At 40.4% G+C, this 16,935-nt stretch overlaps 1 protein-coding gene across 1 annotated transcript in view; it reads left to right on the top strand.

Moving 5' to 3' along the window:
- The window catches only part of WDR81 (WD repeat domain 81), a 54,134-nt gene that overhangs the window by 24,860 nt on the left and 12,339 nt on the right, over positions 1 to 16,935 (top strand). The window contains exons 6-9 of the mRNA XM_063443860.1: positions 2,438 to 2,603; positions 4,089 to 4,254; positions 7,065 to 7,730; positions 14,058 to 14,203. Coding sequence (XP_063299930.1) covers positions 2,438 to 2,603; positions 4,089 to 4,254; positions 7,065 to 7,730; positions 14,058 to 14,203 — 1,144 coding nt within the window. The remainder of the gene's footprint in view (positions 1 to 2,437; positions 2,604 to 4,088; positions 4,255 to 7,064; positions 7,731 to 14,057; positions 14,204 to 16,935) is intronic.

Below are 16,935 nucleotides of genomic sequence, written 5' to 3' on the forward strand. Positions count from 1 at the left end.
CATAGCCTTATTACTAATATTATTATATTATTAATTTGAAAATTTATGTAATCTTCTCGGCACAATGAAGTGTCTGTAAATCCATAATGATGATAGTGTTCCGGAACAAATGGTTCAACAAGATGAAACACACGTGGAATGTCTAGAACTCTCTCTATTTTGATCCAGATAATTGCATTCTATTGACATGGAAAAACTGTCTTTTTTGGGAGTTGTAGAAATAATAACCCCTTTTATCTCAACAATATATTACCTTAAATTAATATAAATTGTTTACACAAATGTTTGTATGTGCAGAGTACGTGCACAAATACACTTCATTACCGGGATCAATATTTCTTTCATTCAGGAACAAACCTCATTACTGGTTTTCTTTTGTCACATAATGTGTACATAGTTACATAAAAAGAGACTTTGCAATAACTCCACTCTGCGTAATGAGCTTCGAGTGGTCACAAAAAGTCCTCTTCCCTCTGTATGACCTGTTTATGTTCAAACTATATTAAAGAAACCTTCCAGTTCACGGGGCTATTTAAAGAGAGCTAGCATTTTGTTGATCAATACAGATATCAAGGAGAAACACTTGGATGTTTTTAAAATTCTTGTAATCAGCACAGGATTCACGCTATAACTTTGCAAAGAACATTTAGTTTGAAAGTAGCTATTTATTTCATCCATCTTGGCAACAGCAGAGCTATGCAAAGGTTACCTAACCACCACATGCATGTACTTCTTCATGATTATGTTCATCTTCCATTGGAAATACCTACCTCCGAACATCCAGTCTGTCACCTCTCTGCCATCATTAAGCACACGTCTAAAGATATACACCTTCACTAAAACCTTCCCCGTCCCTTCCTAATCCAGTCTCTCATCTCTCACAGCTCAACATATCTGACCCTTTATTCGCTAATGTTCATCAGTGTGGCCACCACCCGGGCTTCTAGTTATCGCTCTCCTCCATACAGATTTAGATTTATGCTGGGCATGTGACCAAACTAGTCACTCCACTGGACACTCTTCTCTTCACCTCCCCCTTCTCTTCTCTGCAGGCCCACTCGAGCAAGGGCACCTCCAGACGTCTTGCATTGTTTGTCTGTCCTTTATGTCTCTATTCTATATTTGCTTGCTGTGCACACATTGTTTTTTTACTGTATACACATTCACTGTATAGTGATTGTAAAGCATTGCTTATATTTTCTATTTTCAGAATATTTGCTGTATAGGTTCTAAAGCAGAACTCCTTATATTGGCACAATTATGGATACAATTTATGTTCCTTTCACAATTGTATTTTTGTCCTAATATACATCCAGGATTGTATCTCCTGGGCCTTTTTGAATAGTGCCTTGTATGAGGTTAAAGTCCATTGGCAAAGTTCACTTCTCTCTTTCTATAGGTGTGTCTGATGGAACACTTCAAACCACATAACCACTTGTAATAATTACAGCAGGCATTGTTTGCCTTACATATATCCCTAAAGTTAAAAACAAAAACATACCGTATACTTATTTGTGAAACGTTAGCAGCAAGGTGACTGTCCAGGTCACTCCATTCTATTACATTGCCTAGATTGGTGAGTTCACAAAGGGCCATAATCCTCTATGTTTAAAGAACCACTCCAGACACCATAACATCTTCATGTTAACAAATATTTGATGGTGTCTGGAGGTTTTAGGTGCGTCTTACCTTATGGGGTTAAACCATTTTTAAATGGTATCCATCTTTCTGACCCCTCTACCTCTTTGTCCTGTTCTGACTTCAATGCAAATGCCTTTGCTTTGGGTGCCTGTGATAGGCTGGGTGTGTCAGCTCCCACTGGAGTATATCCTTTATAAATGTACAAGGCAGAATTTGCAGCTCCCTACTCTCTTATCCAATGTGCAGCCAAAAAAAAGAGAGAAAATGGGGGAGGAGGGAGGGGAGAGGGGGTTATGATGCAGGAGTGCCCTGGTGCCCCCACTTTGTAAGTCAAATAGAGAGAGAGAGAGAGAGAGAGCCAGAAGCTCTTTAGCTCTCCTGAGCCAAGCCCTGCAGTCTAGAGCCAGCCCATTGGTTACGAGCATCCACCACTCTCGTCCATGCAGGGCTGAGCTAAGACAGTCTCTCAGAAATTGATTCATAGTGCCATGCAAAGCTGCAGTCATTCTCTCCAGTCAGAATATGCCAGGTCTTAGAATCAAGTAATGATTCTATTACAGAATGTGCTGCTTAACCCATGTATTCCTGAGCCTCCTCTGAGCTTTGCCTTACTGCTGAAGGCATTTTACTACTTTATATTGCAGTAAAAAAAAATAGGTGTACAAAATATACTACCTGCAATACAAAGCTGAAATGTCCATAACCTGCATGGCAGATAAATGTGCAAAAATGTGTTTTAGCTTTACTAAATCTTACAAACTGACATTTTATGGTTTGGATAAATTCCCTTGAACAGGTTTCCCAGTGGAGCCCAGGCCCGCATCGCTCTTTGCGTGAAGTGCAGCAGTCTCCTCTCATTAATCTGCCTCAGGATAGGACGGAAGATGGTTCAAGAGCACCTTGGGGAAGCCCTTCGTATGTTCTTCAGCAACTTCACCATCCTGCAAGATCTTCAGGAGCAGGTCAGTGCATCTATGCTCACAATCTGCCAATAATAAATGCACTTCGTAACAGTGTTAATTTTGTCGACCTAGAGGGTCTGTGAGGACACAGAGGACTGGGGAAGGGGCAACAGAGACAGAGGTATTAACTAAACCCATTAGATTTCAGTTGTGTCAGTTAAAATCTACTGGAGATTTAGTCGACTAAAACAAAAACAAGTTGGATGACTAAAATACGACTAAAACTAAAATGGCTTTTGAGTCAAAAGACTATGACTAAAACTAAATTGAAATTTGCTGCCAAAATTAACACTGCTGCGTAATCACTAACTCTTCACTGTACCATTAAGAGATTCTTTCACCCAAGTTCAAGTCATTAGATTAGCTCCATTTAACAAATTTACTAATGATCAGTTCAGTTATCCTTCTCTGTGGGAGGCTCTTGACAAGCAATAGGCTTTAATTCTGTTCAGAATTCGAGCACAAGGTTCGCTGGCCACTTTTCTGTGCATATTTTGTTAAGATTTTATATTGGTGGTAATTAAGTGCTTCCTCCCCCTCCTCTTTTATTTCACGTCTTATCCCCCAGTAATTCCTTATTACCTCTTACCACGTCCCTCTCTATTTCAGCCAAATATCTTGGCGTCATCTGAATCAGGAGTATAACCTTTATTACCTTTGTTTACTAACCCAATCTATTTATAACTATGCGATCCATCTGTACAGTACTATGCTAAGCTTCCCCCCCCATGCACCTCTTCAGCTGTTCTACACTGGGATACAGTAATTGCAAACTTGGTGACTCTATTACTCCGTCACTGTTTGTACAAATTGTTGCTGCTACTTGAATTCTACTGAATGTTCTTTATCATGCGTATGACACACACTCCACAATCTTAAACCTCCCTACTTCAAACACATTTCTTCTACCTATCTAAATTCCCATTTTTAACCTCCTTATGAACTTCATTTATCTACACCTTCTTGGTTGAACTTGTTTGTTCTTCTATCTTTTATTTTTTTCCCCCTTACCTCCCAGCAACTCCGTTATTGCTTCCTTTTCAAAAATTAAGAAAAACCTACCCTAATATCTTTTGATCTATGGTATGACTGTTAATTATACTCCTGATTTGTGTTCACATTTTAATATATTTATATTTAATATGTTTTGTAAAGCATCCTGGGTAAGTTCACTATATGCATAATGTAAAATATATACATTTTGCAGTTCTGTTATTTGACGCTCAAAAACATTTTGTTAAGCTTGAATTACTTTTAAAGCGTTGCAGAATGTTATTGTCATAAATACTACTACTACTAATAATAATACAGAGTGACTTTATTTTTGTGCTATAAGTGTACAATTGCACGATGATATTTTCCATGTAGTTGTTTGATACTCTAAATTTAGTTCTTTGATACGCTAATATTCATATAATGATCAATTCTTGCAAGGTTTAAAGTGTGGAGCAATCTGCATGGTTTCCCCTGATATCCCGTTTACAGGTCTTTATTACTGAGGATCAAACCAACCCAGAACCTTCAGTGCGGAGTGTGCAGTGCGCAGATGGGAGAACACGAACTGTTGATCTGACGTTGCTTGATGAGCTGGAAAAGGTTTTCAGTGCGGAAATGGCTTATGCCACATTCATCCCATTCTCCTGTCTTATCGGTAAGGGTCTTGCCTTGAGTTCCAAAATTTGCTGTTTATTAAAACTGTTGCTCATATAAAATCTACAATAGAAGTGGTCAAGCACTAGAAAGTACACCGTTAGAATGGAACAGGCAGCAGCACCACCTAGAAAGGGGTCTCTCTTATCTGGCTAGAATTCGAATGACTTGGTGAAATGTTGTAGTGGTATATACCAAAACAACTTTAGCATAAGCAGGGGCGTAACTAGGAATCACAGGGCCCTGGTGCAAGAATCTGAGCTGGGCCCCAATTATGCTTTCACTCATACACATACACACACACTGTCAGGCACACACTGTCACTGATCAGACACTCTCATACACATATATACACACACACAAACACATTTATTTTATGTAAAAAATTTTGAGGCCCACTTTTGTGAGAGCTGGTGTGAGCCCTCTCTCTCCGTTCCAGTGGGGATTTTCTCCCTGGGGTTCACTGTGGCTGCTTTAATCTTTCACCTCCCTCATTGCTCCCTTGTGTGCCGCTGAGTGATGCCAGGGCCGGAGTGACGTCCTATCCTGGCATCACCGCAGAGCGCATGAGGGAGCACTAAGGAAGAGCAGGAAGATCACGCCGCCTCCTCTATTTTCCCCCCTCTAAACTAGTTTATTTCAGCAGAGTTCCCTAGTAAGCAGTTGCCTACTCTCCCTTAGTGGATATACACCACCTGGGAGGTGGGGGGCCTAAGGTGGCCAGCTCACATCACTGTACATGTGGAGGAGATACTTCACGTGTAAAGTCTGAATCTTGGTTCCTGCTGAGAATGTGGTGACTAATGTTCATGAGTTTTTATTCTTATTATCTTATATTATTCTTATTATTATATTATCTTATTATTCTTATATCTTATTAAACATGTTGGTCACCATTTCTGTCATTCAGAGCTTGTCCAAAACAGTTGAGGCAAATACCTAGCTGTTCTTGATAGTGTGACCTTTGTGTTTCACCCATACATTCCTTAAATAAGCACTGGTGGCTTTTTTTCATACAAGAAAAATAACAGCAGAGGAAGAGTAAACTGCAAAGAATAATACCCTGGGGGGGGCGGGGCCAAGTCAGCAAGCGGAGCAGACGCATGAAAGCTGAGCTCCTGCTTTACTAACCGATTATCTATGAATACTCGACAAAATCGACAAAAAATGGTGATAAGCCTGACACTTTACCCAAGCGTTCTGGTGATCGGGAGCCCATGATGGCTAGCCGTGGCCTGCAGTCGAAGGAGACGGGGAGAGACGGACGCTCTCCCAGTCCACAGACCAGAGCTGTGAGCCTGCGGGCACCCTGCCCCCCCCCCCCGGACTGGTGGGGGTTATCCCGGTCCAACCCCAAGAAGACACACACGGGCAGAGATCCTGACGAGAGAGGCATGCGAGCAGCGAGACGAGGCACGGTCCCGCAATATGGCCGCCGCCACGTGCGCTCAGGCCGTGGAAATACCTGACCTCATGGACAAGCTAGAGTCTATACTGGCAAAGTTCTGGCAGAAAATGGCAACCAAGACCAAGGCACGACACGCGGAGGCACACAGGCAGACTAAAAGCCCGCTGAAGGTACCGCCATCAATTTCACCATGCAGAAGTAAATGTCCTCCTACAAAGAGAGCCAGAAAATGGCGCCCGACCAAACTGAGCTCCCGGTGGGCCCGCACACCCAAGCAACAGACCCTGCCAAAGATGGGGCACCGTCGGGAAAAACGCCCTGAACGACCCAGCCCACGAACCTGGCAAACGGAGGGGACCCTCCAGACTCCACATCTAGCCCAACGACGGGAACAGGCATTGTCGAAGGGACCCAGGTGGCACTCTCCGAGTCTCATCCACCCACGCCACACGGACTTAACGCTACCCTCGTACATGCCACTGGACAAGCTCCAAGCGTCATTACGGGACACTGTAACACCCCAGCAGGCTGTTGGCTGATCCCGGCGAGGAATGGACGAACCTAATTTTGCAAGTCATGTGGTCGGCAATGGTCTCTACTGTTTTCGTTTTATTTAGTCTCATTTTATTTAGCACAGTTAAAAATTGCAATGTACTAGGGGCAAGTAGCACACAGGGTGAGAATAGCCGCACGGGAACCCCAGGGTAAAATGGAAGTGTGAAAACGCCCTAAGTGCACTCAACCCTCCGAACCCTAACACACTATTAACCCTAGCTATCCAGTTTACCTGACTTATGGGCTCATACAAATCTAGTAATGTGACTCACAAGGGCTTCGATCAAGCTTAACCCTGCCTGCCCTAACTACCCTACCTCTCAAAGGAGTGATGCAATCCACACAGTTAAACACCCAAGCTATACAACATGGTACCCACAGTCTTAAACACAGCCCGTGTGTGAGTTTTCTCAATTTATCTCTTATGTTTAGCCTATGTTATTAAGCATGTTCCTAGTGTATAGGCAAAGTCTATATTCATGTACTCAATAACGTATCTCACAACTGCTGATGTACACAATCTATATGCAACAAACAAACAAACGTATGCATCTTGTCTTTTACCAAAAATTGTGCAACTGAATATTGTCATGACCATGTCTGCATTATTGCGCCTGTGCCTGCTGTCGTGGCACCGCAGGCCTGTTTGTAAACCTTATTGCACCAAAAATAAAGCATAAAAAAAAAAAAAAAAAAGAATAATACCCTGGGTTGACTGGTGGCTCTTTTTATAAAGATTGAGGCACATACCGATCTGCTTGAGGTCAGAGATCTTACAAGATCAGGCTATATGCATCTAATATTTATATAAATTCATACTTTTTGTATTGTTTTGTTTTCTCTGCAAGGTGATGGCATGAGTCAGTTGCTGCCCAACCATGCTTTAATCTGGAATCTAACAATGGACTATCAAGAAGCTGTGATTCCAAAGGAAATGGACAGTCAAGTGCGACCCCAGGAGTATAAGTCAAGGATATATAACCCACTCCGTAACGCTGAAGATGACACACAGTCGGGTACTTTTGGAAGTGTCTTGGTTGGCAACCGTATACAAGTACCTAAAGATATCCAGTACACAGCATCTAGGTCAAGTTCTTGCAGCCCTGTCATAGAGAACTTTCAATCTGATGAAAACTCTTTCAAGCAGGACCTGAAAAAGAGTGCCCATAGCCTGTGTGGAAACTGGTTGGCATACTGGCAGTATGAGATTGGTGTTAGTCAACAAGAACCTCACTTTTACTTCCACCAGATCAAGCTTCAGAGCTTTGCAGGGCATTCCGGAGCCATCAAATGTGTCCATCCCTTAAATGGGGAAGACTTTTTTTTGAGTGGAAGTAAGGACAAAACTGTTCGTTTGTGGCCGCTGTATAACTATGGTGATGGCACCAAGGAGATAGAACCCCGTTTGACTTATACTGAACACAAGAAGTCTGTATTTTATGTGGGGCAGTTGGAGTCTGTTCAGCAGATAGTAAGCTGTGATGGAGGAGTCAACATATGGGACCAGTTTACAGGTAGGAATTAAGGCTTTAAGAGATAAAAATTATATTATTTTACGCTTGACAAAACGTTCTTTCTAGTTTTGACAAATGTTTTCATAAATACATCCTCTATTGTGTTATTTCAAAGATTTCTATGTTTATTTTATTACACACACAAATCAGAATGCATCTTCTTCAAATAATGTAGGCTGCGTAGAATACAAACTGTATGGGTTTTAGCAATGGAAACTTCAAATAATTCTGAAGAAAAAAAAAAACTTATAGAAAAACTCTTCAGGTCCTTAGAACCTGACCTGCGTTTTTTTTTTACTTTTCGTTAATGTAGTTATCACACCGAAAAAAATCTATTAAAAGAGAAGAAATATTCTTCTCATGTACCTATGAGAGTACCAGGATTGGGAGATAGTCAATACTTTACTTACTTACTCTCGTAAGTTATATCTGACTGCAGAAGCAGCCACTTCAACAGTTAACTTTCAATGAAGTGGTCTGGGTGCAGTAGTCATATGCTTTTTAACCATGCAATTTTTTTTTAGAAACTGCAATGTTTGCATTGCACAATTACATTTGCCTTAAGAGGCCTTCTTCCTGACAGCCAGTAAAACTTTGGCATGTAATGTGGAAGCCCCAATTGGAAACTTTGTGCATTACTTTCCCAATCCTCTTCTATGAGAAACATTTGATTGGACCTTTGTTGAGGAGGCCATGTAACTGCAGGAAGTGGCGAGGTGAGGGAGACTTGTGTTGGAAAAAGGTTACGTTAAAACCATTTATTTTATTGCACACGTGGGCTGGGGGACTGAAACATTAAAAAAAGACATGTTTGTATTGCTAATCATTTATTGTTCCTTTTAATACATGAATAAAAGTTGAGCTTCTGAGAACTTTTCTACAAAGTTATTATTATGACATGTAACAAACAAGACCACAATGCCACAGTAGTGGCCAGATATGGGAATAAAGTAAATAAGAGACCATTTTACCATGCATCATTACTGATCATAGCTTAACCAATGACACACCACTTCCTGTTGTTACAATCTACAGCAGACATGACCAGTGACCTAGATAATGCTTGCAACATATATTCAGCACACTATCTAAAACCAAAAGGGTCTGAAGAAGCCAGTGAGTCATAAAATACAAATTTGTGGAGTGACTCGTGGTCTGCTTTTGTTATTTGAAAGCAAAGTTTCCTGTTTATGCAGTACATTTAATCTACAAAACACATCTAATATGCGGTCACTTTACCTAAAAGTACACCGCTGGATAAACCATTGAAAATCTCCTATAACTTTTTTTTTTTTCTTTTAAAGTTATTTAGTTTAAAGTTTATATTAAAGGACCACTATAGGCACCCAGACCACTTCAGCTTAATGAAGTGGTCTGGGTGCCAGGTCCATCTAGGGTTAACCCTGCCTGCTGTAAACATAGCAGTTTCAGAGAAGCTTACACAAGCTTACTACAAGCTCACTGATAGCCACATGCACACTACAAGCTCACTGATAGCCACATGCACACTACAAGCTCACTGATAGCCACATGCACACTACAAGCTCACTGATAGCCACTGCACACTACAAGCTCACTGATAGCCACTGCACACTACAAGCTCACTGATAGCCACTGCACACTACAAGCTCACTGATAGCCACTGCACACTACAAGCTCACTGATAGCCACTGCACACTACAAGCTCACTGATAGCCACAAGCACACTACAAGCTCACTGATAGCCACAAGCACACTACAAGCTCACTGATAGCCACAAGCACACTACAAGCTCACTGATACACACTACAAGCTCACTGATAGCCGCAAGCACACTACAAGCTCACTGATACACACATGCACACTACAAGCTCACTGAGAGCCACAACTTTACTACAAGCTCACTGATACACACATGCACACTACAAGCTCACTGATACACACATGCACACTACAAGCTCACTGAGAGCCACAAGCTTACTACAAGCTCACTGATACACACATGCACACTACAAGCTCACTGATACACACTGCAAGCTCACTGATAGCCACATGCACACTGACAAACAGTTGCACACTACAGACATGCTCTCTCGCTCTCTCTCTCGATTCTAAGTTCAGTGTGAGGATCCTTCATGAGGTGCTTCCTGTACTTCCTCTTCCTGTGTGAAAGTTTGCCAGGCTGAGGCTGGTGGGCAGAGCTCCAGTGCGGGGGCTAAATTCTTACCAGACAGGCCGTGCAGAGGAGCTGGCAATGTGGGAGAGACTCTCACTCCTCCCTGCTGCAGCTGGCTGCCACCTCTGACTGTGTAGCAGGCACCTCGGTAATTGTCTGCCCCAGCCTCCAAACAAAAACTCACAGGAGGGAAAAAATGTGTCAAATGCTGCACTGCCGGCCCCAAGTCTACCGGCCCACCGGGAAATTCCCCGGTATCCCAGTGGGCCAGACCGGCTCTGGCGGGACCTATTAACACTATAGTTCCAGGAAAACGAGTTTGTTTTCCTGGCACTATAGTGGTCCTTTAAAGATTTAGCAAATTACATCACGATCCATTTCAGACAAGGCACAGCCAGGGCACAAAATGCAAATGAAGAAGAAAAACAGAAACCTTGTTTCATGTCTCCTCTTCTCTGTATGCTTTCTCTATGCTGACTGACAGGTGCAAAGGGAAGAGCTTATAACCATGACAGACAGGGAGGAACTGATTTGCAGTATAAATAGATGTAATTTTCCATATTTAATTTTTATTTCTTCCCACCTTACAAAAACATATTTGTTACCTATAGGAGATCAGATGAGTTACAAACAAATCTTCAAATAGGCTGGCAGGATAGGTGTATAGAATGCAGATGAATGTCTGCAATATTTGTACCTGCCATTAACCAGTGCATTTTGTCTATATAATTTACTCGTGAGAAACCTTGCTGAAATGTGCTGGTTTACATTATTATTATTATTATTATTATTATTATTGCCATTTATATAGCGCCAACAGATTCCGTAGCGCTTTACAATATTTTGAGAGGGGTGATGTAACAATAAATAAGGCAATTACAAGAAAACTTACAGGAACAATAGGTTGAAGAGGACCCTGCTCAAATGAGCTTACAATCTATAGGAGGTGGGGTATTAGAAACATTAGGATAGGAAATATCAAGTAGGTATAGACAATTACCCCACGTACAACATTTAAAAATAAGTTAAATGCTTTTCACTGAATATAGCTGCAATAGTGTATATGTGTATAAACAAAGCTAATATCGGTTGCCTCCTAACCACACCAATTCCCCACAGAGGCATAGGCTGCTCCATATCTTAATGTAGGGTTACATTGTCTTTTATTTTTTCTAATGCATGCATGGCGTACTGTGGTGAATTCCTTGACACAGCATGCCATCTAGTGGACATTTGCATTTTTATCCTTTTTTTGCAGTCTAGAGTTGACCATATAATAATGTAACCATTAGGGGGATGGTGGTTTTGAAAGGAGAATGTCTGTCTGTTTTTTGGGTTTTTTTTTAGGAATAGTTTTGCCTGGATGGAAATCAAAACTGTGAAATCAGTTTACTCCTCATTTATATTTTAAGCAAAGTAAACCTGTTTCACCAAGCATGTGTTATATATTTGGATGTTTAACAGTGGATGTCTGTGTAGTACTTGAAGTATTTTATTTATTCTCCTTGAAATAGGGGGATAAAATAAAAGTATAATCACACTTTGGTGGTTTTTGGAAATGCTTGTTTGAAATATATTTAATGGGCTGTAAAAATCTTTCTCCATTATTCTTGTTCTAGAAGGAATATTGCCTTCTGTTTTGTCATGTTTTCCATCTAGGGTGGGCATGTGGAAAATGTCAGTACATCTTGCCCTGCCTTACAAACCGCTATTGTTCAATTCCAAAACAGCCTGCGGTTGGTTGGCATGGAATGGCATAAATGTAGGAAAATGGCAAAGGTGACTGTATCCAAATGAATGCAAGTCAACATAGACCGTAACCGTAAATCTACTGCCCCTGGCATAAAGAGGCTGCTTTCTATAAAAGGAGTTGTATGCTAACCATGGAAAGAGGTCTGCTGGTTGAAGTTATCTGCTCACTGAGCACATGTGGATATCATCCATTTTTTTTTGCCTTTTCAGTTACATTTTATTGGCCTTTTCAAAAGTAAAAACGTACCAGTATACAGTGAACCTAAAACGAACCAAATCATAACGCAGAAAACCATAAAAATGAAAAACGATAAGAATACGATAACCATATCCTTAAAGTATTCTGATGAGTTAAAGATGTATCATCCAGAATTTTAAGGAGACATTCCAGTCTGGAGATGAACACTTTGTTTTGATTCATATCTAAAATGCATAATTGCAGTTGAATTTATTTTTTTTCTACTAATCTACAGCTAATACATGAATTGGAAAGTGTCTCGAAAGCCTTAGCTCAGGTGTAGGGGAAACTCCAAATGTTGTGGGCCATGTCTCCCGTAATGTGCTTATAACCATAATGCTGAAGGGGGGGCACAGAAGTGCTGAGGTTCCCAAGAGTGGGAACTAGAGTGTGTCTGCAGTACTAATAGGGCATGACCCTTGTATATATACAGAAAGAGGAAATGTGAACCCAAGCTGGAACGGCTTCAGGGACACTGAAAAGTCGTACTGCAGTGGCGATTGTATCTGATGAGAGGACCTTAAGAGATAATAAACTTTATTGCGGGCATCATAAAAAACACATATATGATCCCAATAAAATATATATAGAGAAAAGGAAACTTACTACACCTTAACAACTATACACCCAGACTGTGGGGGAGGGAGCTAAAGTAAGACAGGGTCTATAGAAAAATATAGATTGTCTATACAGGGAACTGAGAAGATGCCTCTAAAAGGTAGCCCTGCTAAAATAAATATCGAGTGAGCCTCTGTAGGTATAGAGTCTATATACGGAGGCTAGATATATGCAAATGCTAGGGCTAAAAAACGGCACCAGACAGAACTCTGTGGTAGCTGAATATCAGGAATAACAGAGTTGATATTCAGCTACCACAGAGTTCTATACATGTTACTGTCTGGTGCCGTTTTTTAGCCCTAGCATTTGCATATATCTAGCCTCCGTATATAGACTCTATACCTACAGAGGCTCACTCGATATTTATTTTAGCAGGGCTACCTTTTAGAGGCATCTTCTCAGTTCCCTGTATAGACAATCTATATTTTTCTATAGACCCTGTCTTACTTTAGCTCCCTCCCCCACAGTCTGGGTGTATAGTTGTTAAGGTGTAGTAAGTTTCCTTTTCTCTATATATATTTTATTGGGATCATATATGTGTTTTTTATGATGCCCGCAATAAAGTTTATTATCTCTTAAGGTCCTCTCATCAGATACAATCGCCACTGTAGTACTACTTTTCAGTGTCCCTGAAGCCGTTCCAGCTTGGGTTCACATTTCCTCTAACCATAATGCTGGCAAAGCATCAGGGGGGATGTAGTTCAAAACATCTGGAGTGCCAAAGGTTGCCTAGCACTGCTAGCTTATCCTTTTGTCCATTACTTTTCTTGGGGAGGACTGTCAAAAGGGGTTTATGAGATAAGTAGTTCTGCAGTAAATCCAAACTACATAGGAGCCGTACTTTAATGATCTCATTTGATAAATAGCGTCAACCTAAGGCATGATCGAGTAGGGAGAGGAGATTAGCGGCTATAACAATTACAAATTGCTGCAACAATTATGAACTTGATGAATGAAGGCAAGGACTTTCCTGCACGTCTGTGCTGTGGGCACAAGTGGCTAGCGTTCTGTTAACAAGTATTAAATGTTGAGGCTTGTGTTATTTTCATGGTTTGCTAATGTTATTACAGCTTCTTTATGTTGGTACACTCTAGCAAGTATTTTTTTACTGGCAAAAGCTGTATATCTTGACTCCAAAAATAAAACATTTTGTAAAGAGTGTCATGAGATCTAAAAACTTTTTTTTTTCCTTTTGTTAATTTTTGTTTATTTTATATTTTGGGAGGTGACCACAAATTGATCACTCACACAGTGCAGAGCAAAGATTTGCTCTGCTTTTTTAAGCATTCTGTATCTCTGGACACTTTCTTTTTGAGAGCACTGTGTAGTCATTTTAGCAGTAGCTTTATTAATTGTAATCCAATCCTAGCACCCACAAGTAGTAGTTTTGCAGTAGATGGTTAAGAACTCAAGAATCAAAGTATGCCCACAGCCACAGATTGTACTTTACAAAATACATTTTTGCATCAAGTGACTGGTGCACTGCTTCTCCACCTCTTGCTACTCTAAACACGCTGTAACCAAAGACATAAGACAAGTTTTTTTTTTTTTTTTTCTTTAACAGGAAAAACCATTCGAACCTACGAGGCTGGAGATATCAAAGTACCCGTCACTGCAGTTGCCACAATGCCACCCCCATATAACAGTGTGACCATAGGAAGCTCTGACTCTATACTTCGTTTTATTGATATCAGGAAACCAGGCCTTCAGGTAACAGAAAACTTTCTTAAAATAAACAATCAATCTCCTTTAATTAATTATTTTTTCTAATGTTAACGTCCTTGTACAAATTTAAATAGTTGTGTGTGAAATACTATACAGGATGTGGTACTGCACCTGTTTTAGAGACTGGCATGCAGGTATCACATTCAGGGGCCAGTACAAAGTTCTCTGCATCCACGGCCTTCTGTCTTGAATGACTGGGCTCATTCAGTTACTACAGGTAAGTGCAGCAAAAGCTTTTCTTATATATGTTACAGTTAAAGTGAGAAATCAGTTAATGTGCACATTACCTAGTTAATCTGCAGATTAACCGATTTGCTCCGTTAAAGTGCGGAATCAAGAGTTTTCCGCACTTTACCTAGGTAATGTGCACATTAACTGCTTCCGTATAGTTAAAGTGCAAAATGTTTGTTTCTTTCCCTCGGTAAAGAGGAAATTATTTATTACAAAAACGTCCTTGCAGAACCTGTTTCACCCTTTCAGTGCAGTCTCTGCAGAGTCGTTCACTTGTCGTCTGAAGGCAGACAGATTCTGTGTGAAACTGTCTTGATTCTTTTTGTGAGCAAGTTCCTTTCAATGTCCTCCACCATCAAATTCTCAAAGCATAGACGCATGGCTTGTTGCTTCTCAGAGGGGGGCTGGCTACTAACAATGCTGCTCCGTAAGTCCGAGAAATACTTCTCTCATTGAGGAGAATGAGACCAAGGAGCTCATGGACCACTGATTCCGACAGTCTTCAAATATATGATGATATTGAGAACAGTGGAGAGCATCTGCTGGGATCATTTCAGGGTGTTGCTGCATAATGTGCAGGAAGCGCTCGTTTCTTACCAGTTCGGGATAACTGTTTGAAGAGGTATGTGACTATGTGGTCCAGACCAGAACAGCAGCCTGTGCACACCATGGTGTCCTCCAGAGCTATGAGCCACTCAGAGATGGAGGACAGAATAATTATTTTGCACTTTAACAAGTGCCTAGTAGATAATGTTCAGATTATCTAGGTAATTTGCAGATTACCTAGGTAATTTGAGAAATATTTGAGAAACAAAATAATTTTCTGCACTTTAACTGATCGCCCTAGTTAATCTGCAGATTACTTAGGTAATGTGCACATTAACTGATTTCTGCACATTAACTGTAACATATATACTCTGCAAAGTACATAGAAAAACACAGTGCTCTGTATTAAATTATGATATTTTTTTTCCAGTGGAAAAGGAGATATTTTTATTAAATGGTACTACAATCACCTGACCACTTCACCTTTTTAACCCCTTAAGGACCAAACTTCTGGAATAAAAGGGAATCATGACATGTCACACATGTCATGTGTCCTTAAGGGGTTAAAGAGCTTGGATTCTCGCAGTGTTTCAGCTTGAAACACTTCACATCTGGAGATATTGGCAATTGTGTGCTGGGGGCTAGTTGGCAACAAATATTGTAGCCTGAATCTGTTCTATAAATGTCTTCAAACATAAACCTATTCAAATGTTGTCCATAGATTTAAAGTTTGGTTTTCCGACCATGTTGTATTTGTATGCCAGCGTTGGATAACATCCATTTTGTGGTTGTGTGCTTTGAGACCCTTACAATGTACATTTTATTTTTATTTTTTTGAGACTGTATCACAAGTCCTGATTCTGTATTCGTATTACTTTGACAAGGATCCGTGAGAACTTCACAAGATCATTACTGTCATCTTTTCCCTGTGTAGTTTGTCCAGGAGTGACACATTTTGGAGACCATGCCTCTTGACACACTAGAAATTTAAATTTGACGGCTGTTGTACCAGTCGGTGCAGCATTAATTCCAGCACCAACTTTTTGGCCTCCTAAACAAAGTGCTAATTGTTAACCGCCCTTTATAGCTCATGCATATCTTTCAGCTCTATTTCACCCTAGCAGATGTTTGTAAATTTTTACTCTGTTTCTTCAGAGTTAAACCAATGCAAGCAGTATTCATAGTTGAGTAGAGAAAAGGGGCGTGGATTGTAAATGGATTAAGGAACAAAAGCAGAAAAAAATGCACAAGAAGAGTGCGTAAAAATGTAATTTAAAACAGAACATCTTTATTACATTCATATTTCATGGAATCTATTAGACCGTGTCAAATGCCAGGAATTCTCAGCTCACATGTGGACACCACTTTCCAACACAAAGAAGATGAAGGTTTAGAACATTTTTTTTTTTTTATAAATTGATTAAAATAACTTTGCAGTGCTGTACAGGAGGAATGTCATACATTTAGCTCAGAAATTCTTTTCTGTGTACAAGCTCTAGGGAATATTAATGACTAAAAGAAGCATACCTCTAATGAATATAATCTACTTTCTATTTAAAAGCCACATGACTTCTTCCAAACGGGCAGCCACAAAGTCCCACACACATTCTAAATCTCTGCTACTATGTCTTTGTTACTTAAGGCACATTGACCATTTCTTGCCAAACTCATCATCTGGTCACTAAAGACCTTATGCTAGCATGCAATGCTCTGTTTATTATTGCCAGCACAGTATAGTTCAGATATAGCTAAACGAGGGGACCCATGAGGCATTAGAGGACATTTATTTTTATATATATTATTGTCATTTGCCGAGGAGTTCGGCCTGGTCCGCTTATCAAGAGGTGAGATACTAGGTTAAAGATAACTAAATAGCATGGTATAATATTAGTGGTTCTAGACGTTTGGGTGTTGCTAATCAGGTTTACTATGCCTAGACT

The sequence above is a fragment of the Pelobates fuscus genome, chromosome 1 (genome assembly GCF_036172605.1).
Source record: "Pelobates fuscus isolate aPelFus1 chromosome 1, aPelFus1.pri, whole genome shotgun sequence".
NCBI lineage: Eukaryota > Metazoa > Chordata > Amphibia > Anura > Pelobatidae > Pelobates > Pelobates fuscus.